This window comes from Perissodus microlepis, chromosome 15 (genome assembly GCF_051167445.1).
Source record: "Perissodus microlepis isolate ML-2025 ecotype Zambia chromosome 15, ASM5116744v1, whole genome shotgun sequence".
Classification (NCBI taxonomy): Eukaryota; Metazoa; Chordata; class Actinopteri; order Cichliformes; family Cichlidae; genus Perissodus; species Perissodus microlepis.
The window spans coordinates 3,589,340-3,616,028 of NC_140475.1; the positions used below are offsets into that span (position 1 = coordinate 3,589,340).

Sequence of the window (26,689 nt, forward strand, 5' to 3'; positions counted from 1 at the left end):
TGTGTGCTTTACTGAGTCGCAGGGGTGGTCCTACTGATATTAGACAAGGGAGCGCTGGGAAAATGACATCCCTCAGGAAGACTCATATGGCTACCATAAGGAGCATCAAACAAGTTAACACAAAATCTACTTCCTGAATGAGACACCCACAACCAGGCAAGCAATTATACGGTTAGAAAAAAAGTTAAGAATAGCATAAAGCATAAAGAATATTTGGACATTTGAACTTTTATGTCAGGAACCAGCTGAAATCTTCTGCTATTGTCAACTTATTTTCCAGGAGGAAAACAAACAAACAAAAAACCCCCACAGTGTTTTCAAAGAGGAGGGCCACAAAGGGCTAGTGTATGTCAACTTTAAGATAGCCTACTGTTCCATCTCTGAGTGCAACCCTCCCTGGTGGGGCCTGGCTATACCACAGGCCTCCTAATTACCCACTCGTTTAACACAAAATAGAGCTGTAATGGCCAACAAAGCCCCCCCCATACCCCCTCCCAGCGTCTCAATGAAGCGTTCACAGATAGAATCACAGTTTTGGAGACAGTCACTGCTCTCAGCTCTCTGTACTGAAAACCTGGAGGAGGGGGAGGCTCTGTGGAGAGGGCACATGTGTGTTTTGCCACCCTCCGACCTCGACTTAATGACCCCTGAGAGGGAGACGTGTTCTGGCTGTAGTTTCTGGGTAAATTACACCACCACTGTAATTCTGACCACTTAGCAGCAAAGGAAAGAAGTTCAGGGGTTATGCATGATGACATAGTCTTTATTGCTTAAATTACTGTCCTGAGACTGAAGTTGGAACATGCAAACTCTAGCTGTATGTTTTTTTACTCAGGCTAAATAGAGAAAAAACAATGCCTGTGAGAGTGAAGTCTTGTGCCAGTATACCCTCACCTGATCAGGTCTCTAGCTTAAAGACTCGCTTCTCGTGTGTTCAGGCTTCTGGACACAAATCTAAGACGGCAGCTCTGCTGAGGCCGCACCGAGCTTTTCTAAACAAATTCACTTCCGACTCCCATCTGCTCGCCACCAAATAACAGGACTTGTTTGAAAGTCATCTGGGGGGGTGGGACAGCAGATGCACAGGAAATGCTTTTGATCAAACAAGATGGCTCGAGAGCGAGAACGGATGGTGGGGAAAAGTGGGCGTGAGCGTGAGTACATGTGCGTTTGAGGACAAGCATATGCCTTTGTTTCAGGGCGCATGTTGATGAGCGCTGAATGTCGAGTGTGTGAGGCATTTTTTGGCACCACAGGCAGGTTTCCTACAACGAGAGACTGATGGTGGTACTAATCCTAGTGTCTCCTGGCTCCTCTGTGTCTCTGCGTGTCCTGGTGCCATATGTGACAGGACAGGCGGGGTGAGTTGTTTGCGATGTGATATTGTTCATTGAGACGCCATGAGATGAGAATATGCTTTTTTTTTTATGAATAGGGAGGAGGGTTGTGGAAACAGCTGCATGCCAGACCAGTTGGCACTGTTGGCTATAGTAAAGTTTTTTTTTCCCTCCTCAGTTGTTTTTATATGGCCCATTAAAATGAGCTGATGCTAGCACTCTGCTACCCCGCGTACCCTCTGAGGAATACGTTGCCTCACATTTTATTTCTCTTCTGTCTCTCAAAGTGTCACATGGGAGGCTAGACTGCTTTGTGAGAAGTCTTTAAGTGATTGCTAATTAACACAATTTAGAACCTTTTCCTGTAAACCTTTTCTTTTTTGTTAATTTCCTCGTTTTATTACTGTCATCATTTAAGCCGGACGTTCGACTCTGTTTGCTGGCTGGACACATAGCTCAGTTAAAGGGCACTCCACTGAGTTTGCATATCAAGAATAGGTGAAGAACTATGTAAAAGTTGAGAAGTATTTTCCACAGTTAGCTCCCTGATATTATCATCATCACATATATGAGCTAGAATCTGATCCCACATAACACGATGGGATTCTACTTATTCTAATGAAAAAGTAGAATCCCATATTTGAAAGCTTGCAAACTGGCAAATTGAAAGAAGACTTAGGATGCTTCCTTGTGTGTGTGCACTTATTTCCATACTGTACTGCTTGTGCGTGCATTGGTACTCACTCCTGGGCTCACGAGGTCCGTCCACGGTGACCTTTATGGCTCGGTGGTAAGTGGCCACTTGTGGCGGGTTGGTGAATACTGTGATTGTCAGAGTGAAGCTCTTGCCTGTAGTGACATCAAGCAACATCAAATGACAATTGAGACAATGGCTAGTATTCATCTCTACAACATCCCCAAGTCACAAGTGTGGTTGTGATCACATAATAGCCAATACAAACTGGGGAAGAAACGACTTAGAGAGGATTAACAACAGACAACATTGGCTGTTTGAGAGGGTCTATTTAGGTCCTTTGGCAGAGTCTAAATGGAAGACTGACTGCAGGAGCCAGTATCGTGTTATCCAGAATTTCTAATGCTCTGTGAGTGGGCGAGAGGCATTTTAATAGTCACTTCCTTTCTCGATAATCCCCAGCAGTTGCTGCCTTGGGGTTGAGTGTTTGTCTGTGCAAGTGTATGCGTCCCTATGTGCATGGATGAGGAATGCTATGAATCAGAGTCCAACAGCCAAGTCAGCAGGAACAGTAATATCTGAGGTATGCAGACGCAATGAGTAACCATGGCTACACGTTGGAAACAGGAAGCGGGGGTAGCAACTCATCCGAGCCCCTGTTTATTCATCCATACACCTGTGTGTGCCATCCCCTCTTCCGTTCTGAGCCCCAGCTAAGTGTAAACATGCTTTTCAAAGATCAGATAGCAGTCAGACAGAGGAGCAGATCCTAGATGCAACAGGCGTCCCTCATACCTGTTTCAAGGTGCATGTGGGTGTTCCCGACCAAGAACCCCAGAGGGTTACTTCAACGATATCAGGTGTGGTATTTGGAAAGGTTAGCTCTATGATTACAATCAATTAATGACTTAAGTGGTTGTGAACAAGTTTCAACATAAAAATTGACCACAATTCATGGATAAACTGTAGAAAATAGCAACTAAAAGGAATTTCTAAATAACTGGAACACATAAACTAATGCTAGCTGCAACTAGGGTTAAGAGTTCAAATCATTAGCTGACAGTAAGGATAAACAAATGATATTAGTAGCTCAACACAGTGGATACTAAGGATGCACCGGTACATCACCAAAATACTGGTACGGACCTTTATTGACTTTGTTTTATTGTTACATATAAATAAAGTGACACATACTGATGATCTATGATACAGTGGGACATCTTGTGCATTGTGTTCCTGCTTCACTGCTGTTAAAGCTGCTGTCATCTCTTAATTGTGATCCTGTTCGTGCTTCCTGTCAAGGTAAGGTTGTACGCTATGACACTATTAATTTTAATGATGTTATCAGCGATATCTGAGACCTCTGAACTAGCCGTCCTGTGCATCTGTGCTATCATCATACAGAGGCACCATGTCAGCCCTGTAACCATCAATCCTTGTGCATCTTTGTTCTCTCTCTCATATTCTCCCGTGCATGACTTTCAGCTATCTAACATCCTATCAGTTCACTTCGCTTGTACTTATCTGTCATTGCAGGGTATTCATTTCAGACACCTCGTAGTCTGATCTCCCCTGGCTCCTATGTCACTTCCTGTTACTAGATTCTTTGTTACAGCAAAGGGACGCACGCAAGGTCTCTGTGGCAACAGGTAAAGCCCAAATGCCTCGTTGTCTCCTCTTAAAACTCTGTCACTCCTCGGCCCTCCTGACTGCTCTGCTCCCTCCCCTTTTTGACAGCTACAACAGAGAAGGAAACCGGGAGGAAAAGTTGCTGGTGGAGCTGCTGACAGCACTTATCACCATCAACTTACGACAGGCGACTGGTTTTCTGTGAGATTTGTACAAAAAATAAAATAGTTACAGAAAGCACGGCGAGTGCAAGAGCACATCAGGAGACCCAAATGTACATGACAGTAAATGATGCAAATAGTCACTTTCGTGATGCCAAACATTTGAAGAATGCCATTGGACTTAATAGGCGCACTTCTCTGCCTGACAGCGTGAAGATATGCGCAGAGAGTGATCAGCCGTAGAGCTGCAGCACCACCCAACATGTTTATGAGCCTGAACTGAGCTGGGTCATATCAGGTGAAAAGGAAGAAAAAAAAAAAAGCCTGTGAGTTTGATAAGTATTTCTTGTTATCAGATTCTCGCTTTTTAATGTGTCTGACACTGGAGAGCTGCGCATTTCTATCTTTGCACAGTTTGTTTTCTCAATCTAAAAATCACAAGTACGAAAAAGCAACTCGTCTCTCGTCTGGATTAAAGGATAGAAAAACATATCGAGAAGTATCGTTTCAAGGGAAAGAAAGGGGGGGAGCAACACGCTTCACCACTCGGGCTTTGCGAGATGGGCGGTGGGATTTGAGTCTGGAGTCAGAGAGATCATTATGTGGTTGCCACGTAGTGAATGTGGCCACTAATCCACACCACTGAACCTAATAGCTACTACTGTGTTGTAGTGAAAGGAGCACAGAGAAAGTTCCAGGCCTCACCTCTGCCGCTGCGGCCCACAAAACGGAGGTCATTGAAACGTGCTACTTGGTTCTTCATCACACCTGAGGCGTTCCGCAGCTCAGCGGAGTAGTTCTCATCGTTGCCCGCCATTACGGTGACAACGGTCCCATCAGGTATATCTCCCAGGGCGACCACCTGTTAGAAGCACAAAAGTTCTCCTTTCAAATTTTCAATCTGACGTAAGCTACATTATATTCCACTGCTCCTGTGGGGGGGGAAAGATTTTAGTTTAAATATCAGAAGCTGTGGGAAAACAAAAACATTATCTTGTTCTCAGTTTTGACTATTCAAAGCTTGTCTAGACTCATCATTTTACATCCTGCCATCCTCCTACAAATTAGGTTGATAAATGGATTTAATTTTAATGCTTCGAAGCAGCCTGATATCATGATGAATGTCCTCAGTTGAATCATGTAAAATGCAGTCTTTCAAAACAAAAGCGCCAAGGCCTCGTGTTCTCATTTAGATTCTTGGATGCAGATGAAAGAGGATAAGTAAGGCCACAGAAGTGGAATAATTACAGAGCTGTAGTTATAAGAACGGTTAAATAACACGTATATTTAAAAAGTGTCACATTTGATTTGGAGCCATGGCTGTAGCTACAAATTTCCACTTGAGAGTGTCTTTGATCTGCCGTTTAAATAATACCTGTCAAATAATTAACAGAGGCTTTTCTTTGCAATATCATGCAAGCCAAAAACAAAGAGAAAAAAAAGGGAAAAAAATTAGGCCAAATACACAAAAGCATTATTCTTTGGAGCATTAGAAATATATTTTTCTGATTCGGAGTATTAAAAGCTTGAGGAAAATGAAAATGTACAGACTAACTAAATGTAGACAACATGCTGTAATGTTTATTAAATAATTTTCACATTTGATGGAAATTGTCAAAAAGAGAAATATCCAAAACAATGAAGTCTTTGTTGCTTATTTCACTGGGTGGGAAGTTGCTTTAAAAGGCTTGTATATTGTATTAAACTAATTCACAACATTTTCTGATTCTCGGAAATAAATATTATAGTGATTTATTTTAAACGCAAGATGAAAACAATATGCACATGTGGCTCCTTTCTTCCAGACGCTGACTCATTTTCCTACAATTAAAACCGTCAGACTAATGCCCTTAAACTTCAATAATATTATTTTTTTATGCATTTCCTGACTATAATTTATTTTTAATGTCACAGTAATAACTTCCGGATTCTGCATGTTTACATTAATAGCCATTAAGGCTTGGAAACTCAAAGAAAAGGCTTAAGAGATAAAGAGGTAAATAATCGAGTGAGAGAAGGTTTTTAAAAATCTGAACTTCTCGTCATCTAACGTTGTTAAAATGTCTTCAGAGAAAGATGACGCGTTTATTGTAGTTCAAAATCAGCTTTGGGCTTCATTTAGTAGTTTTTTTCTTGCAGTGAACGCCATGATAGACATCAAAAGTCGCTTTATTCGTTCAGCAGCGCAGCGCTGAGTCGGGACTCACCTTAAAAGCGACGGGTAGAGTCTTGTTGCACCGCCAGTGGGAGGGCAGGACCGAGCAGAGAAAGTTGGGGCTGTCGGTCCTCACAAGCTCGGCCGGGTGGTCCGCGATGATCTCGGCCATACTGCGGTTTTCGTGGGGGCGCAGTCTTGGCACCGCCGCCGCTGCGTCCGGTTGCCCGGCTGGAGAGCTCACATCGTTCATCTTTCCTGGGACCGGCTGGAGGCTACTGGACGGCGGACTGAACCTCCGACTGGCGCTGGGATCTACGGGAATTCGCATCACAACAGCGTGGATTATCAGAAAAGGCACCAAAGGCTCTCCGGCTGCTCTCTTTCTTTCTCTCTCTCACACAGGGAGAAACTCAGGAGCGTGCGCCGCTGCTCGCTGAACCTCAGCGCGCCTGCCAATGGAAAATGGGACTCGAGTGAGCGCACACCGCGTTTCAAAACCCTCTCCACTACAAACTTTAGTGGTCGCCTTCAAACGACATAAAATAGACTTCTCCAGCAAGAAAAACAACCCTTAAAAAAGTTGATGATGCTTTAAATGACAAGTTCTTTTTTTTCTTTCTTTCTTTTTCAAACTCCTCGGTGGAAGAGTCCATGTGCCATAACGCTGGCGTAGTTGCTCATGTGCGGATATAAATAACATCAAATAAATGTCCGAGCTCGTAATAGGCTATACAATTACAAAAAAAGCACGTCTAAAATGGAACAGCAGACCCAGATGCTCAAAAAAAGAAAAGTTTTTTGTCTGTCTCCTTTTAGTGAAAAGTCAAAGCGCAGCTCCAGGTGCGTCATTGAAGTCTTTGTGCCAAACTGAAAGGCTTTCTGAAAGTCCGCAGGCTATGTACACACAAAAAAACCTTTCAAAGTCAAAGGGATAAGCTTTAACAATACTTTACAGGGCTATTTACAATCCCGCGACGCCTGCAAATTCAACATATTTTTCTGTTAAGTCTTCCGGCCGTGCCGCTGATTTTGTGTAGGGTTAAAAAAAAAAAAAAAGGTTTAAAGACGTTTGAAGAGAAAAAAAACTATCGCCGGTGAGATGAAGGAGGCGGAAAAACGAATCCCGGTTTTGTAGCCGTAAATGCGGTTAGTGTTTGGAGGCCGGGGTTTCCCGTGCTCAGGCTTTTTGTGGTTTATATAGCTCGAGCGCCCAGCAATTATTGCGCTGATGCGACTCCAACACGTGGTGTCTGGAGTCAGATGCATTCCCTCCGCCATAATCTATCACGCCTATATAGACTGCCGGACAGATCTCCCTGTAAATGGCCATAACTTCATGAAAGACACGTGGAGCTGCGTTTCACGCCTGTCTCTTACCCACATTTCAAAGTTTGCTCACAGCCTATACCGTACGTACCGACATGTTACCGCTCCCCTGGACCATCAGCGCGCTCCTAACAGCGGAGGTGCTCATTTTCAGTCAGCAACGCGCACATCAGTCCATCAGACCGTGTAGTGTTACCGCCGTGTCCTGACCGTAAACGGCTCACAGACGCGTTCAGAGAGAGCCGAGCCGCGGCGAGAAGCGAGTTACACTCCATAAGGTATAGGAGTGAGTGAGTCACCGGAGAGCGGTGAGTCAGGTAGAGGCGCAGGGGTAGAGTTTCACTCGGTCACAGGGGAGAGCTGTTGTGCAGGTGTACAGGTATTCTACTTTACAGGGGCTTTAATTTATGTTTATCCATCCACGTGGCCGCCCTGTGAACCGACTGCGCGTTTGGGAAAGGCATTTATGGAAAATCCAACTTCAACAGTTTCTGTGCCTCATACAACTTGTTAAATCTATTACACGGTCGTTTTATTACACATAGACCGAAAATAAACGATCTATCTACATAAGCAGCACCAAAATGAGACTCCTTGCGTAATTACGCACAACTTAAAATGTATTTGCATATTTCAAAACGAGATCACATACTGAGTAGTCCATTTAACGCAGCTTTTATTTCCTACTTTGACACACTTATTGTACTTTACTACAGCACCACATTATTTAACCCGTTTTCTTATTTAATTGCAGAATGTGTTAGACACAAAAACGCCGAACGGCTGTAAATTTAGCCAACAGTGTATCAAATTGTAAAAACCAGCTCAATCTCAGCCAACAGCAAAACACTGCTTACACATGTATGCATCCTTAAAGATAACCCGGTAATTTACAACAGAGGAACTCTCACAGGAGCCACTTTTCAGCTTTAGAAATGCTGAAACCTTCAGTTGATTTTTCGGCACTTGCGGTTTTTATTTTCGCAGCTGCTGTTTACATTTAAACTCAGAAAATGAATGAAAATAATTCTCAAGAATATTTAACACAACAAAAATAGTAGATCTGCAACTCATGACATAAAAATCATGCATTTTATTAAAGCCTTATTTTTTAAAAAACAAAATTGCTACATGCATCCTTACACCATACCAAACAGAACAAATAAATTAAAAAAAAATATCACACTTTAACTTTTATGGCTGACATACTCTTTATGCCTGCTGCACTGAAAACAGTGAGAGGGCCTACTTAGCTTGTCCCTCTTGTGTCTACTGTAGAGGGCATCATTTACCCTCTGTGAGCCTCTATATCTCAGCCGGCACTCATCACCCACCCCACCCCACCCTCAGCCCTGATTACCCATCGGTCTCCCAATGAGACTTTTCTGGATGCCACATCACACATCAGCATGTGTACTGCCACTCTGTGTTCCATTTCCATTGCTCCCAAACAGGCTTTTATTGCAGTGAGTCTTTAAGACAAAGAGCTTTGATACTCCAGGCCTGTTTCAAAATAAATGGGACAAGTGGGAGGCACAGCTGTTGGGTTATTTGGATCCAGTCAGAGCCTTTGTAGCTTGTTTTTATGTTGTAAAGTTAGATGCAGTTTTATATACTTTGCTAAAGATTGCAGTGTTGTAAGAGAAATAATGTAATTCACCGTACACTACAGCCCGAGCGCTTGAAATAAGTCAAGTTCTTAAGTTTCACAAGCAAGTATGTGTGCACATATACATGTCTATTAAGTTGTGTGTGAGTGTGAGGATGTGGGAGGAATATATATATAATGTCTGAAAGCACTGACACGCATCTGGCACCTCGTCATGTGGACGGAGGAGGGGGGGGGGGAGTGATTGAGTTACGCTTCCCTTCCGTGTGCCCCAAACACCAGAAATATGGTTCACATTGTCCAACATTCTCAAAGATCATCTAACAATTCATGGATGGATAAATGTGAATAGTAGTAATTAAATCTGTAATAGTGATAAACATGGACTTGCAGGAACCATGGAGCCGGTTATCCCAACAGAGTTAAGTTTCAGCTCTGATAATATCGCTTTTTTATCGTTGAGTAAATGTAGAGTAATGGGGAAAACACCCTTAATGTTGTAGAGGAATCTAGTTTAGGAAATTTAAAGGAGGGGGGGCAATTTCATGCCATCAGCCAAATCAGCCTTATTACTTTAAATCCTGACTTAAATTTGAAGTGGAACTGTCAATGTGCACGTTCTATGAATAACAGACCCTTTAATGAGAACATTACACAAACTCACCAACTTTTCTAAGTCAAACTAATCATGCCTAAATTTAGATTTGCTGCACTCTGTTATTGTCCCATCAGAGGCAACGTAATTTTCCCGGCCCAACCCCAGGGCCCCAAACAGCCCCCCTCCCCCTCCCTACCTAGCCGTGCTTTAAACTCTGACAAGCTCAGCTCATCAAAGAGTGTTTGTCCCATCTGACTCCGCTTTGCTTCTCCGCTGCACATCCAGCATCTGTCTTCCAGCTCCCTACAGGATACGGTCCACACTCATACAGCGCGAGGGCTTTTTACCGCCGGCTCTCTGTCAGTCAGAGGTATTGGGCAAACTCTGCACAAGTTTAAAACGTTTGATGTTCCAGAGATGTGACGGAAAGAAGGCGTTAATGTGCCAGAATAATCCGTTCAATAAAAAAAGAACATGCCATGCCTACCAAAATAACATTTTAGGAACCCGACAACTTTTGATTAAATGCGAATGCTGGAAGGTTTCGGGCAGAATTGGCCTTTTAAGGATACTCCGCTGATCCTCCTCAGCATAAACTGATTTCATATGATGTAGTAATGAATCTAGCATAAAGCCGTTTAGCTTTTCAGTGGTTCTGCTGCTTGCCTGGTGCACAGCTGGATCGTCTCTCTCAGCTCTGGTATTATTCATCTACTGTGTTACACTGGCTTGGAGTCACTGCACAGTAGGAGAAGTCACTAACAGTGAGGAACCACAGTATAGCACATCGAGCAGGATGTGCGTTTTATGATTTATGGTAATATTGTATTTCGGCAGCTCAGTTTCAATTATTTGTTTTCAATAAAAATCAAACTTAGCTGACATTCTTGTGACTAATTTTCCTGTCGAGATATCAAGCGAGTAATAAAAGTTTCTGTTCTCGTTCCCACTTGGAATGACAAAGAGTGTGTGAACCGCTAATATGTGCACACATCCACCGCCTATAATGTTGTCAGCAAACGAACTGCGCAAAAGCTTCTCCCGGCGCGTCTGTGACCTTCATGTCTCCCTCGCTGTTTGACATTCAAAGAGACGCATTCAGACACGTACTTACGAGCCGCGCGTATCCTCGCTGTGAACAACACCTCATTAAGGAAGATGACAAGACACAGGGCTCAGTGTTTCAGCTAGAAATGTGTGTAAACTTTCCAGTTTAAGCAGGAAACAACCAACTATGAAAATACGCTCACTTTTAGCTTTCTTAGAAAAATAATTTGTAACATTACGGTCATATAGCCTCACTCTTTCGCTTCTTCATAAGCATATACTGTACTCTCATCCAAGAGGAAAAGCACAGCCACTTAAGACTCGGGATTAAGACTCCATTTCACAGTGCTGCATTTTTCAAGACACTTAATTATAGCCTTCTAGAGGAGCGCAGTGACGAGGCCCAGGCTTTTTCAGCTCTAACGGGATGTTTCCATGTTTGGCAGGCCACCAGCCAAATGGCCTGCCAGCAAGCCAATCAGAGAGCCCACCAGGCTCCGCAACAAACCAGCCAGAGATCCAGCACACGATCCAATCGACCAAACCGACCCGGAGCACAGGCATGTAGCTGCAGAACCAACTAAACTAGTGGGCCGGTTAGTTAGCCAGCAGAGGAGGATGACGACGGACAGAAACTTTGTTCCTTGTGACCTCATCGACACAACCTCAGCGACTCACATCCCAGCGCTGATCCCAGATCATAGCTAAGCCCTTAATGACTGTTTGTGATCGAGGCCGTGACATCACTGTAAACTGTTAGGACGAGGACAGCACGTTCTGTGGTGTGTGAGTGTGTGTTTGTGCGTGTCTCTATGCAACTGCCTTCACAGAGAGCAAACCCAAAATACATTAAACTCTGAGAAAGCCGGACCGGCGACTGCGCCCTCGAAGTCTTACATATGTATACATGTGCTTCGCTGAGGGGTACAGAAAGTTGTCTGATATTTTTGCTCAGTTTTTGAAATGGCACGGAGCAGCGTGGAAAGAGATGGAGACACGGAGGGGGCGGCTGCTCGCTGCTTGTGGCAGGAGGGTAAAGAGGGAGGGAGGGTGGGAGGGGTATAAAGACAATTTCCTCTCTGCTCTTATTGCTCTGACTGTCTGCCGCCTACTGCCTTCACGGAGGTCCCTAATTGAGATCACTTGTACTTAAAAATAGGAACAAAAAAGGAACTTCTGTGGGCTGGAAGATGGAGAGGAGAAAATAAAGCAGCGATATGTGACGAAGGCTGCCATTAAAGAGTCCCAATGATAGATCTGAGTGGGGCGCAGAGCTGAGAACTCTTTCTGCGTCTGCCAGGGAACCTTCAGATGTTGACGTGTCACACACCACCTGCTGTCACTTCGCTTAAACCGTGCATGTGGAAGAGTGTATTTTGTAGGTTTTCTGTGCGTGCGTGTGTGTGGGTGGGTGTTTGGCTCTTTGATGGGGTAGGGTGACAGTGCCTGCGGCTGAAGCCAAAAACATGCCAAAAAGGGGTACTTCAGTTTTTCCACTTTTACATGCAAGTGTTTGTAGGCATTTCACAGTTTGTCTTTACATTGCTTGCAAAAGAACACTCTCAAAGCCATCAAGCATATCTGGGCAACCCCTCACCATGCAGCTTGTGTATCATTAGCTATGCTATTATTAGTCTTTCACTTTAATTCAGCCGTTTCACCAATCAAACTCTAGCTGGAGCAGCTTTTCCCAGACTTGGTCCCAGAATGTCCTTAAAGCTGTGCTGGTTTCCCCTTTAAACCGTCTATCACTCAATCAGGTCTGATCCTGCTATTAATCAAACAATGAGCCCCTCTCCTTGGAGACCAGTTTGACGGATTGGCTTGAAGGCAACGCAGCGTATCCAGGAGTGGTACTGGACCACTGCTGGGAACAGGAACCCTGTAAAGAGCGTTTTTCTTGGACCGGGACCTTCTGTAGGTGCTAAAGACAATACAGACACTCGGGCTAGGCCAACATTCCACTTTACACTTTTCCCTTCCTCTGTGTATTTCACTGGTCTACTTCCCCTCTGCAAACTAGCCGGCTAGTATCAAAATATTTATAGTACATCTGCAAGACATGCTGTTCTCATGTATCCAGGCCGTTTAGCCCTGTGTTCATTATGCGAGGTAAAACTAATACCAGATTTACAGGGGGAGATTTCTCTCTGTTCTCCCCGTCCGTGTAGCACGATTGAGGATGATTTATGTGAGGTATGGACGCACAGGCGAGATAGATAGAGTGACTACATGGCAAGAGGCAAACAGCCTGCGGCCCAGACTAGCACTCGCAGGGGGGGTATTGGCTATCACTTGCCCATTTCCACCCTTTCAGCTGAGTGTAGAGGAAGGTAAGGATGGAAAGGCAGTGGCTGGAAACAGGGGAGGAAAAGGAAGGAGACAGGAGGATGTATGCATGTATGTATATATACAGAGGTGGGGTGGAGGAATGTCCAAGGGAACTGGGTCCAAATTGAGGTACGGGGGTGCAGAAGAGGTCCAGATGGAGGGGGGGAAAATTCTGTCATCGATGCTCAATTGCACACAGACATAAACATCTAGCCATAGATCGAGTAAGCCCACGCCTGGATATGTCCCATATACATTTCTTGTTTGGGAGCTTTAGAATTTGTATTAAATATATCGTTTATTTTGCTTGGCTGTCATGGATGGACTTTTAAAGCTCGTGTAGAAAAGCTTAGGACGAAGTTCTGGCATCAATTCGCTTCCTCATTTTTGGGAGATAATCAACATCAAAACTGTCAGTCAAGTGAATATGTCCAGTGCCGAGACAATAGCCAATCAGATAAAGAGAAAATGAAAACAACAGTAATGGGCAGGCAGCGCGAGCAAGCCACTGCAGTCGGTGTGCGTCGAGAGTGTTTGGATCTCGCTTTTTTTTCCTGAGCTCTTCCTGATCGCAGTCCAGCTCGGAGCAGCTCCAAAACACTGAGTCTGAACTCCACAACCTGGAGCAGTACACACCAGTTTAAATTCCAAACCATTCAGATGTCAAAATGGCCCCGGGACGCCTTGGCTTTTGACGTGTAGGATGAGATGTTGCTAAATGACTTAAAGAGTTAAGTTGAAACTGTCACGGCTGATGCAGCTCACTCAGAGATTGGCTTTTGCCTAAAACCTTAGCCTATAATTACACCGAGACTATTAGGCTACTGGTCAGAAATGAGTCACAGAGAGGTGGGGGTGCGGAGAAAAAGAGCCGGGTGGATGGAGTTCACTTTCATAGCTTCCAGCCTGAGATGTCCTTAGACAAAATCAATTCCAGTCATCTTCGGAAAAAAGGGTTCAGCGAAAGAAAGCATCATCAAAGCAAAGGGAAATTCACCAGAAGATAAACGACTATTGTCTGATTATTCGACCTGTGACCCTGTATTTTCCACATACGCTCAGAAACGTTGCCTGTTATTCCAGGACGAGGACTTCTCTTCCCCAAGCTGAGACTCTGACGACGCCAGCCTTATAGAGGCTAAATCGAGTCCTAAACAGAATCTAATCAACTGCTGGGTCCCACAGGGAGCATCAATCACATTGTGAAACACTGTCCTTCAAACACAATCTATTCTGTGGTGTTGCATTATGGCAAAGCTGAGAATGTGAACGTCACACACTTATAAAAAAATCTCTCTCTGGCAACGGGGCTGCTGGGATGTGGTTTCGAACTGACAATTAAATTGTCCGCTCGGAATACGCTGTCACTCTGGAAACACGAGATTTACGGCGAATAATTTTGAGAGAACTGATCAGCTTAAATATTTGAACCGGATTTTATGGCACCATAGATCACCCTGATACACTCTTGCATCCTCAAGAGGCTTAAAACTGTCCCCAGTAGTTGCAGAACTCATTTACAGGCAATTAAAGAAGCTCCTCTCACTCAGATACGTTTTATGGAAGCCTCTCACAAATTAAACCCTGTTTTTGCACTGCTCCTACTAAGAAGGCAAACATATACATTCACATCGAATATCTACAAAACACAGGGCCTTATCATAAGGCTCCTCGAAGCATACTTCAGGTTACACAAACCAACTTGCAGAAGGAAAGAAAACCTTAGAATCATAAAAGTGATACACAGGGTTAGAAGCTGTAAACATTAAGCCTGTGTTTACATTGCAAGGGATTCTTTTTCATCAGTAATAGCCTCACACTGTGAGCCTGATGATTGGGTAATATTTATTATGAGCCCTTAGGGTGTGCTTCCCTTCCAGCCTCTCTTATGTCTATAAAACCTTTTACCCTTAGCTCAACTGTAGCACAGACAAGCTCCCATTAGAACCTGATTGTATATGGGCTTTAAAGCGTGCTTCTATAATGCCTTTAGTGTGCATAGGTCATGTGCACATGTGCTCATGTGCATGTGTGTGTGTACCTTATGCGTGTATGTGTGTAGCAGTAAACGGGCTGGCTCAGAGACTCTGGTTAACCAGACTATAATTTGGAGGCCCAGTGAAGACTCCCAGCAGCCTCTCACTGTTTGTTTACCAGAGAGACCAACTCTACTGTTTCTGCTGCATCTGCAGGGTCCTGCAGGAAAAGGGCGTATCTGTCTGGTGGTGTGTGCATAAAAAAGTGTGGAGGTGTAATTCTGTGCGTAATGAAGAATTCATGTGAAAGTGACAAGAATAGGTCCGTGAACAGGTCGTGTGTGAGCGTTGTAAATGCTATCTGAATGATCAGTTTCCTCAAAATTCCCACTGTGCTTATTTTTCAAAGAACCAGGGCCCCGACTAAGCTGAAGAACTTTCGACAACCCTCCCTGTCCTTTCTTCCTCATGCATCTTTAAGCTACAGTAAATCAGTGCAAGAATATACATTCACTACTCCTTCTATTCTGAAATGGCAGCTTTGTCATAAATAAGAAAACAAAAAAAGAGCCAAACTTTGCTAAAAAAGCACCCTTGCATTAAAAAGGGTTTGTCAGCAAAAAATGACTGCTATTTTTGTTTGTGCTGAGGGTAATTCTCCTGAGACTAAACTGCTCGCTTTGTGTCCCATTTGGGCTTTTTTCACCCCCACCAACCCTCCTCCAAAGCAGGAATAAAAAGAAAACAATGCAATTCAAAAGACCAGAGCTCCCAGCCTGTCATTTAGCTGTAACTTTGAATCGTCTTTGCTCTCTGTGTGAGCTGTTTTCTTTCACACGCATGCACACACACACACACACACACGCTGAGTTGTTGCAGCATCCTAAAATTTCATCATGAGAGAGGAAGAAAGACCGAGGAGAGCAACTTTCAAAATATCACTCTAATAAAATATTCCAGCTCCTCTGGGATCCTCCTTTGCTCGTTCAGCATCAGGAGAAGTGAAGTGGAAAAGGCCTGTTATTGGTCTGTTTCCTTTGGGGAAAGACACCAAACGGGCTGAACAGAGCAACAGCTGAAGGAAAACTTTTAACTGCGACAACAAAATGAACTACAGACGACTGTAAGGGAGCAGCTGTCTGGGTGAGTGACAGGATTCGAGCCTGCTCCGGTGAGGATCAGACACCATGTATGTATATAGACTTTGATCAGACGCCGCTGCTTGTCAGAGCGCCGTGATCGGATTGAATGTGTGTAAACTGGAACAGCTCAGGGATCAACGTAAACACAGCAGCTATGTTCTCAAAAAGATGTCACAGGAAAGTCCTTTGAAACAACCTGAAATGTAACGTAGGGGATTTCTGCACTGCTGTTCCAGCAGAAATTGTTCGAAACTTTCCCACCTTTGCTTTTTTTCACAAGCAAGAGTCACGCAGACTTTAGAAAGTCTGAGAAAGTATAAGACAGAAAACCTGAGTAGTTCCACTTTATCATTTTTAGCATTTATGAGACAAAGATTAAAATGTAATAAGTGATCATACACTTATGATATATGATTATGAGATCCTGCACTTTACTTAGTAATAAATATCATTAGACAGAGACTTGGATCTGAGACTTAATTTATTTCTCTTATCTCTTACTTCTAAATACAACTTACAAACTCTGTGAATTGCTGAATGCCCAGCTGAAGTGCAGCTGAACACACCATATATTAAGAAATGCAGTAATTATACATGATTTTGGTTTGGACCTTTAAATCATTTAATTATTTATAAATCAAATATATACACACCGCGTACTTATACACAGGTCATCGCTGTTCCAAGGGGAAAACTGGTAATTGTGGACAAAAAAAATGTCAGTTTTTGTCACTTGTAACCAGAACAAAAATTAAACAATTTGCAATCTCGATCTCATGCACAAAACAAGCGACGCCAGTGAGTTTCTAGCAACAGCCACCTGGTAACATCGATTTCGAACGCCACGCTCGCTGCTCCTTGTGCAAGTTCGTGTACTGATGTAACTAAACGCTGTGGAAACCCTTTGAAAACTGGTTCGTTTAACGGAGGTGGAACCCGTGGGTTTTAACTTGGTAGTCAGCGTATATTAGCCGAATGCGGAAAAAAAAATATGGGCAAAATTCAGTATTGTAACGTCTTAATCAGACATTAAACTGACTTTAAATGTAAATGTATTTACAAAAACTTTAATCCAATTGGAGCTTTTTGGTTTAAAAGCAGGCGTATATATTTTGGCTTCATTTGTTCTAGTCAGGTGAGGACACTCTCGTGAGCGCCCTCTAACTACGGTCAGTTTCTGCATAATGACGCTCCATGAGTACTAAAAGCAATCTGTTGCGATGCGGCGACCAAAGAACATCGAAAGTGAAGCGACTTTGGGCGAAAAAACCCCCACAGGTGCTGGAAGGTGGGCAGGACCCAAGCTAAACCTTTCTCAACTTCCAGGTGACTACCATAAAAGTGAAGAATACCACTGAATAACATATGAACTGGTAGTATATACATTAAACGGTCATCTAGGCAACTGCCGCCTGCAATGTCCACGAGCGACCAGTCATCAGTTTCAAAGCGGTGTGACGAGCAAATTGCTTCCAATGTGCACGCAGATTAACAGGAAGTGAACAGGTACTTCATAGGCTGACTTAGGTGTAAGTATATTATCTATACTACACTCCTAATAAATCCTAGCAGTGGGGGTGGGGGAGCTAAGGAGTATTTTTTTTCCTCTCTTTCTCTCTGGAGGCCACTTTACAAATGAGAGCTACCTTTTTCTAGCTTCCCTCGTCTCCCCCCAGAGACTTGTCAATATCAGCTACACACACTACTCGAAGTTCAAAGGCTTGCAGCCCACTGCACACACCTACACACACTCTCCGGGCCTCCTTTTGTGTCTCGGGGGGATATTTAATTTCAGTGTCTCTGCACACATCTGAATAAGTCTCCATGCCAGCTTGTGTGTGCCACAGGTGGTACGGTGCTGGTGACTCTGATTACTGTGGTGACCAAAGCATCGCCGCCCATCACATTTGTCATCAACCTTTTCCTGAAAGCGTGGGTGGGAGGGGAAGGATAAAGGGACGACTTAAGGAGAAGCAGAAGGAGGAAGGGATGAAGGGAGGCGAGGAAGGTAAATGATGGTAAATAGCCGCCCCCACAGTGCCATATGGGAGGTGGTTTGTACGAGTCAGTTTTGTACTTGCCTCTTGAGTGCAAACTGATCCTTCCTTTTGTATCATATCCCAGTCTCACTTACTCTTTTTCTTCCTCCGAATGTCTTCTTCTTTCTCTCTAATTTTCTCACTTTTTACTCCCTTCTGAAACATGAAAGAGTAAACATTTGACCCCTCTCTTCCACGCACAGGCACCGAGAGTTGTCAGGCCACCTTAAAAGCCTCGCGTGGGCGTCGCTGAGTGGGTGGGCTCTCTGATTTTCAGGTGTATTTGATCTGTTGTATTCACACCTCAGCACTGGCAGAGGGGGCCCACTGTGTGGGCAGGTAATTTGAGCAAATTAGGAGATGGGGCCTGTGCACTATTAATGACACCCTTATACCCTCCAATGCACGTCCGTCTATTGTTCCCACCTCTGCACACCTTTCTTTTCTTCCGCTCCAAGTCCCCCGGTCCCATCTGCGCCTCCAGCTCAACGCCCACCCTCAGTTCCTCTAAAGTCCCACTGTGTGGAATGCACACACACGGTGCACATGGGGGCGGCAGAAGGGGGGGGATTGGTTCCAGGTGCCAGTTTGAGCGAGAGCATTAATCAAGCAGACAGATCCTCCTGTCACACACACACCTTTAATGTGCACGCACAATAGAAACTACAAAACCCACCTGTCATTATTCAGCGACTTTGCTACATGCCAAACGTCTGTTTAAGTTACCAAATTTGTCCCTAAATGTTTTTTATAAGAGTGCTATGCGATAAAAGGAAAATACTTGAGAGAAAGTCAGCGCTGATACTGATGTCTGGACACGTTGTAACAAGGTGCTCCACTGATGTGCTGCCAAGCTATCGATCGCAGTCAGCTCAGCCCTCTTTGATGCTCCTTTGCTCATCTTCTTCACCTTCTCCTCAAAAACTGAGCACAATCCAGACTGTCTGTGTTGACACTCCCACGCGTTAGAGGTTACACCAACTAAATAATCAGAATTGCTTCAGCGCATTAGTGCTGGAAAGTAAGGTTATATATTTAGGAGTCTGGCCTGAGTCGGAGGGGATACCGCATTCCTTTAAGATTAAACTAACAAGCCAAAAAACCTGCCCTTTTCTCCGGCATGGGGAAGAACAGGTAAGGCCTTGTGTAGATGCTGTGGCCACGCTCTCACTCACATCGTTACACGCTGAACCCAAACATCCAGGAGGCTCAACACTCCATATTTCCCCGTTATAGAAACACGGGAGTGTGGAAGCAAGGCCGCGTCGACCTATTTGAAGGCGGGCAACAGGGGAAACGCTGCTATTCAGCCTTTCCTGTGGTTTGCCATATCAGCTCCGCTTTAAGCCATCTTCTGACTTAAACAACTAAAATAAAACATAAATGCCAAGAAGAAGAAAAAATGGAGGATGTGGAAAGAAAGAGCAGACTGCTTTATAATACTGGTGTTATGTTTCATTAGGGTGAAGCCGTTCCAAGATAGACCAATTTTTCAAAGTGTTAGGTAGTTACTTCCTCTCTGAGGGCTTATATCGGATAACGGTAATTCACCCAGCTTGATGCTATTGAAATGGATGAGTGGCTGCAGGATCTTGTTAAGTGTGAAAATAGCACAGCGACGCTTTAAAAGCTTCACTGGTTAACGCAATGGCATTAAGCTACCCGGTAATTATGGTGCATTCAAAAATCATAGCTATGTGCAGAATGAGTTTGCAACGCTATCCAAAAATACGCACCAATTTGGCTCTCATCTCGCCAAAACACCAACGGGATATTGAACATTTGCACTGATTTATAGCAAGCGAGGCGTTAGCACTTTTTTTAAGCAAGCGTTCAAGTGTTTAATAAACAGGCTTTATTGGCCCTTTAAGGAGATTGTTTTTGAGTCTAATGTCAATGCTTTGAATAGGCAGAACCCTACGATAAGCACTCAGCTGGCAGGTTACCTTATCATAATAGTGTAATTAGCCCCAGAGCGACTGAATATTAGGACAGAACAAGAGATAATATACAGTGCACTGTGAGTATTTACACTGAGTTCTACATTTGTTGTTGCAGTCTGCATATTACAGAGATGAGAGTAATCTCCCTCATTTCACTGCTTTATTTTGAAAGTAGTGAAGCAGACATTGTACCACATCGAGACCACAAAGCACAGCGATTCACAGCAAAGACACCGCATTTATAATTTCAGAAAGCAGCAGAGGCTTTCTCAACGTTCATTCCCCTTTAGTAAAGTATATCAACCCTTTATTATTTTTTAAAATGACAGAAAACTCTCCACAACTTTCACATCACACTCGATTTTCAGACCGTAAAAATCACAGCTTACGTTATTCCCACGACGCTTTCATTTAGACTTTAATAACAGCCTAAAGTCTATTTTTGGGCACAATCAGCCTCACATTCACAGTACATTTGAGTGAATTACACACCAATTAATCTATCTTTGATTAAACCCCGATCACATTAACGCTCCCTGATTACCCCGAGGAATCATGTAGGCTAATGTAAACCATCAGCACTAATAAGTTCTAATAGCTGGCGCAGCTCGCAAACACAAACAGCGCTATTTTACTCCATCAATATGACCCTGCTGGGATTAAATAACATGTTTGCCTCAGAGGTACAATTAAGCGATGCTAAATAGAGTTCCTTTGAGCCTGGAGTTAAGGGAAGAGTCTCCGCTGCACAGTAGCAGCCAGTGAAGCCCTCACATCGTCCTCCCCCGACTCCCCCGACCCATCCCCCGGCATTTTCAAATTACCTATTGATGAGTGGGCTACACGTCTCTCCCCGGGTGGATGAGGGGGTGGGAGGGGTGAGGCGAACGGGTGGGAGGTGGTGGTGGTGGTGCGGTGGGATGTCTGGTTCACTTTTAAGACGTCTCCAAGAAGCAGGCCTGTGGTTAGATCTAAGGCAACACTTATGCAACAGAAGCTCCCTTTCTCAAATACATATATACGGTTTCCCTGCAAATTATCCGAGATTTTCTTCGGGGGGGAAAGTTTTCCGCCTGGAGTTTTCAGATATTTACCCACATCGTCCCCGCTTTCTTTCTTTTGATGTTGTTGATTCGGGTCCGTCTGTGTGTAAGCACTTCTTTTTTCCCCCCTCTCGACTGCACGGCTTTGCCGAGCGATAATTGCTCCCATGACTTAATTGTCTATATGTAATTAAGTTTGTAATAGAGAAAAGAGGCACTTAAATGTTCCCCGGAGAGGCACGGTGGCTGAGTGGGTGCCACACATGTTGAAGATTATTCTGCCCTCTCCATCTGATCTGCCAGTATGAGGAGTTATAAAAAAAATGTATTCAAAGCAATTAAATTAAAATTGCCTCATGTAAATGCCAAGACAAATTTTAATGAGCCCCCTCTACTTTAATTTGGAATATTTGCCCGTTCCCTCAAGTCAGCTCAATTTATCGCTGCATGGGAATGTAGGCTCGACTCTAAATTAAAAATGTCCTTAATGAACACAAATATACAGACGGATGGAGTAATGTGGCTTTCTAACTACAAAAACAGTATTTTGTGCTCTCGGCAAACCGGCTGACGCTGGGCAAAATGATCCAGGAGAAACACGGGAGCGGGGGGACTTGAAGAAAATATGTAAAATCAACAAAAGTCAACGCTCCAGCTCTCTTTATATCCACTTCATGCATTTTAAGTTCACAGGAACTGATAAGGATGCTTACAGATGTAAATATTTATGCCAGAAAATCCACGTTTTACGTTCTTATGTAAGTCAAATGAGTTCAACGTTACTTTTTCCCCTTCCTTTTTTTGTTTGGCTAAAGCAAAAAAATATCCAGGGTGCCATTCCTAATTTTTTGCCAGTTCAGATGCAGCGCAGTACACTACATTTATTTATTCAGAATTATAAATACAACAGAAAGAACTGGTGGTCTTGCAAAATCACACCGTGCCGTCAGGGGGGCTTTTTGTGGTTGCACTGACAGATTTACTACCCAGATGTTCATAAACAGGGGCAAAGTCAATGAGGCGTGGCACGGCATCAATCAGCAAACCTTGATGTCTGAAAACTGATCAGGGATTATCATCCTTATGGGGTGTCTTCTCTACCTGAGCATCTGCACACATCTGCTCTTCTCTCCTCACCCTCTCCCACGGCGTGCTTTCAATTTCCTGCACTGCTGCTCCTCTCCTCTCCTTCTCCTGCGCTCCGACCCCCTCCACCGCCCTCCCCCCCCCCGAGACACGGCGAAAGGTCAGGGGGTTAACATGGTAATAGGTGGTGGTGATTGGTAGAAGACGCTCACTCTCTCCCAGCTTTCAGAGTGTATTAGGAGCCACCCTGCTTCTGTGCGGAGCGGGAGCCCAGAAGAACAGCTGTGTCTGACCACCGAGCGACTTCTTAAAAACATCTTTTAAACATTTGATTTGGACAAGACGAGCGGGAGGCTATGGACCGGAGCGGGAGGCAGGAGGGCGGCGGGTTGTGGGGGAGAGGAGGAGGAGGTCGTCTATTAAGCTGAGCCTGTCTATTTCTTGTGTCGCAAGGGAAGGAAAATGTTTGTTTAAATTTGAAAATTCATCTTGTAAACCATTTATTTTGCTGATTGAATTAGACTGTGTAAAGAAGCTGTCACAGTACAATAGAGCAAACCCAAAACACAGGCTGCAGCCTGGAGAACGTAAGCTGACCTTCACAGGTAGTTGAAAATCATTAGGTTGTCACTGCTACCGTTCACAAGTTTTTGGATTTGTTTTGCTTCTACTTCCATATAGATCCACTTCAGGAAGGAGGCACAATCTTGTATTTATTTGGAAGATATGATATTAAGAATATATATTATTAGATATTAGATCATCACATTAAAAATAACGTAATTATTTCTTTGGTTGTAAAAGTGCAAATTAAGAGCTTCTTACACACACAAAAGACATTTCATCTTTTTATCCGTTTGTGTAGAAGTGAATAAAGTCAAACACAATCACTGTGATACGTTTACGTTAATCATTACAGACTTAAGCACCGAATTCATAGAAAGGAAGTCAGCATGGATCAACTTCGTGTTCAATCTGGATTTATGTCTGTCGAGTAAATGCTCCCTGGAGCCTGCAGAAATCGACACCGATTAATTAACGATAGCAGCGCAACTAAACAATTTCAGGAAGCGATTACAGATCTTTCTTGGCAAACTAATCAATACTTCTTCTCTATGCTCAAGCACAGGCGCCCAACACACACAGCCCAGTAATCCCCCACATCTTGTTCCAATGCTCCACTGTAAACTCCCTTGTGCAGCGTCTGTTTACGTCTGTCAAAAATATCACCCGTGCCTTTGTTTTTGGTTCCGCAATGGCATCGCTTTGTAAATCTAAGGGTATGTTGCACAAACATATCATCTCCCTCTTTGGAAAATATTTATAAACATCACATAGAATAAATACTGGAATCTCTATGGGCAGATTTTCTTTTCTTGTTGTTTTTTTTTTTGGGTGCACAAAGAAAAAAGAGAAAAAGCCTTGATGATAGTTGGGTGTTTCGTCCGCCACAAAAGCTTGGACCTTGACAGCGGGGTCCTCCATGACCTCAGCTGATCCCCTCCACTCGTCTGGACCCAAAACATCAGACCAGTTCCAACATCTTCGCCCGCTTTCCTCGAACCCCATTAATTCCACCACCCAAGCCTCACCACCTGACCCCAAGTCCTTCCTGTGACCCGAGCCCCCCAACCCAATCCAGACACAACAGGGAGCAGGAAAGTGGTACTCACCCCAGAAGAAGTTTTGCTGACATGGTGTCACTGTGCTGAAAAGGCTGTTAGATGCCATAGCTGCCTCTGGTTGCAGCAAGCCCCACTTTTGTTCTTCTGTGGTTTCCTTGACCCTTGACACGTCCTAAACCAAGAGCACGCAGCATGTCATGAAGAAAAAAAAATGGAAAAGCCATCCACAAGACATGCTTTTACGTATCAACTATTTGGATGACCACAAGTAACAACCAGGTCTGGTTTTATAGAGGAAAAAAAAATTGCAGAGACAAATATCGCCTTTGCGGATAGATCAGATGGTGTCGGACTTGCTTGCTTGGCGAGTGTGGTTGGAACGTACTTACTCGCTTAGCGCCGTCCTTGTGACTGGTGCTGGCCCGCGACGATTAACCATTTACACTCCAGGTTGCCCTCAAACACCAACCCCGAGCCGCACGTCTGTGGTTCTGTGGTTGTTTGGGAGGCGAGCAGAGCCCTCACACAACCCAAAAGGCACCAGCTTTAAAACTCGTCTCTTTCCTGCCCTCCATGTGCCGTCACTGGAGAGCCTGGGTCACATGCCCTCTGACGTCATCACGGCACAGCAGTTGAGTTGGGACAGCCTACCGTTGTGGCTTTCTTCCCTCTCCTCTCCTTGGACTTTTTTTTCCTCTACTCTCTGGCTCCCCTCCTTCTCTCTTGCGCGTGGTTCGGCAGCATTTCCAGGCTCTCTGGGGATCGGGGTCTGACGCTCCCATGAGTCAGGAGGCTTCAGTGGGGGCAGCTTGTTCAACCGCCCATGCCTCTTCAGCATATGGGGAGCAGTGCTCTCTCTTGGGTTGGTCTCCCTTCACTCTTTCATCCCCCTCCCTCCTCACTCTCTCTCCTCAAACTCTCTCTCTCCCTGACACTGCTGCTCCTTCCCTCAACTCCTTTAGCAGGCTGCCGTGCTGCTCCTGTCTGCCTCTGAGCAGGGAGAGCTCAGCTTGGTAAGATTTGAGGGTGTGAGTGAGGAGTGAATGGCTGGCTGGCTGGTGGTGGTGTGAGACTGGGTGTGTGCGCGCGTGTGTTTGTCTACAACAGAAAGAATTGGGGAAGAGAGGAAAAAGCTGGACGAGCGCATGTGTGTGAAGGGAAAGCGGAGGCGGTGTGACACTCTGCTTATTTACAGAGGAGCGTTTCTGAAGAGTCGTCTCGGTGCAGCCTGAATTTGTTCTCTTTCTCACTCCTTGCACGTTGCTGTGTCACAAACAGTAGTTATGTCACCGCGTTATTACCGTAATAGCTGTGTTTGTGCATGTGCATGTATGCATCCAAGCTTATACTGAGCTTTCATTGGCTCTCACTGAAGCAGCAGTCAGGGGGGCGATTCCCGTAAGAGGCCATAGATCATGGCCACCTGTCTTTTCTGTAAAAGAGATGTCTTCTAACAGGAGACACACACATACTATCACCCTGCCAAGAACGGCCTGCCAACCTGTAGCGCAGAGCAGGCAGGTCTCGACAATTAACAGTGAATCATCACACGCTCCCCACACACACACACAGACATACAACACACACACCGATTCCCACACCCTCGCACATCTCAGCACGGTTTGTCTTTTGATCCCCGATCACAGGTGTTTGTTACAACACATCACAAAAACGCAGACGGGGTGTTAGAGGAGAAGCAGAGGAATGTGTGGAATGAAGCTGGCAGTTCAGTCAGGTTTGAAAGTGTTAACAGTATCTTAATCATTCTTTTATTTGCCAGCAGGCATGTGTGACTAAGCAGCAAAGAGTCGAGCAGCTCCTCAGCCTTTTGTCTTTCTGTCTTAGGAGTTGTTTTTGCCAGTTGAAACTTTCTCCCTTTTAATTAGCCGTTAGAATAAACCTATCAAATGCTTATAATTTATGAGATGATAGGCATTCATGTAGGTAATTTTGCTTTTACGTGACAGTTTCTTTTAATATTCTACCTAGGTATTGTTACCTGTGCCAATATACACTGGATAACAGTCAACTTTTATTTGTGTGGCTCACCACATTCAATTACATTAAACCCACAAAGAAACAAAAAGAAGCAGAGAGATACTACGTTCAGCTACTATGGAAAATACTCTTGTTGTGAGTGAAGATTATTGGAGGTGTTTCTTAATAGAAATGATACAAAGAAGCTCCAATGATCCAATGACACTGGGTTCTGTGGGTTGTTCATGCTACTTGTGATTTAAGAAAAATAATATATAATTCAGGCCCTGCTAATAATGTATGTATTGATTGTAATGTATCCATACTGCTCCTGGTTTGGCAGGAGAAAATCACTCTCTATACACACAGATACACATTTTAGAAATAAATTAGAATAAGTGTTTTTTTATTTAACAGTCTGCTTTTAAATAATATATTAAAAATAGACGGCACATTAAAATTTGGGTGTTTTTTAAAAACATAAAATAGCATTTAAATACCATGCTTAAGCAACAGTCTTGAAAATTTTACATCAAAGCCAAAGTCCACAATAAACAAATGTATCACTGTATCTCAAAAAAAGACCTAAACACACAGTCAACAAATCAATTAACACTACTGTGTAAAAACTAAGCATACTGTCATATTCTAGCAATTGAGTCTGAGCCCTTTTTGTTTCAAATACTACTACTAATATGTCAAACATAAATTATAACACCACTCCCCCTCCCCGAGAGGCACAACAGCATTTCCACAAGTCTTTGCCACCGACCTTATTTTCGTACAGCGAAACATTTTCCTTGGCGCGGTGCTTTGTAAATATTTGCTGTCTAAAACAAGAACATGCCTCTTGAGTTGCAGCGCATGTTACAGTATCCTTAGGGAAGGGCCATTCAGATCCTGCAAACACACCGACTATCACAGACAGTACCTGTTTCCGTGGCGAGATTTAATCGATCGTGTCATCC

General features: G+C 44.0%; 1 protein-coding gene across 6 annotated transcripts in view; it reads right to left on the bottom strand.

Annotated features, from left to right (window-relative positions):
• runx2b (RUNX family transcription factor 2b) overlaps window positions 1-25,178 on the bottom strand; it is a 41,163-nt gene extending 15,985 nt beyond the window's left edge. The window contains exons 1-5 of one of the 6 annotated variants that reach the window (XM_084953044.1): window positions 24,134-25,178; window positions 23,793-23,916; window positions 6,029-6,291; window positions 4,527-4,683; window positions 2,082-2,186 (exon numbers count right to left, since the gene is read on the bottom strand). In XM_084953044.1, coding sequence (XP_084809170.1) covers window positions 2,082-2,186; window positions 4,527-4,683; window positions 6,029-6,291; window positions 23,793-23,850 — 583 coding nt within the window. In that variant the 5' untranslated portion in view covers window positions 23,851-23,916; window positions 24,134-25,178. The other 5 variants (XM_084953041.1, XM_084953040.1, XM_084953042.1 and 2 more) reach the window with 5 other exon arrangements.
• Window positions 25,179-26,689: the final 1,511 nt, after the last annotated feature.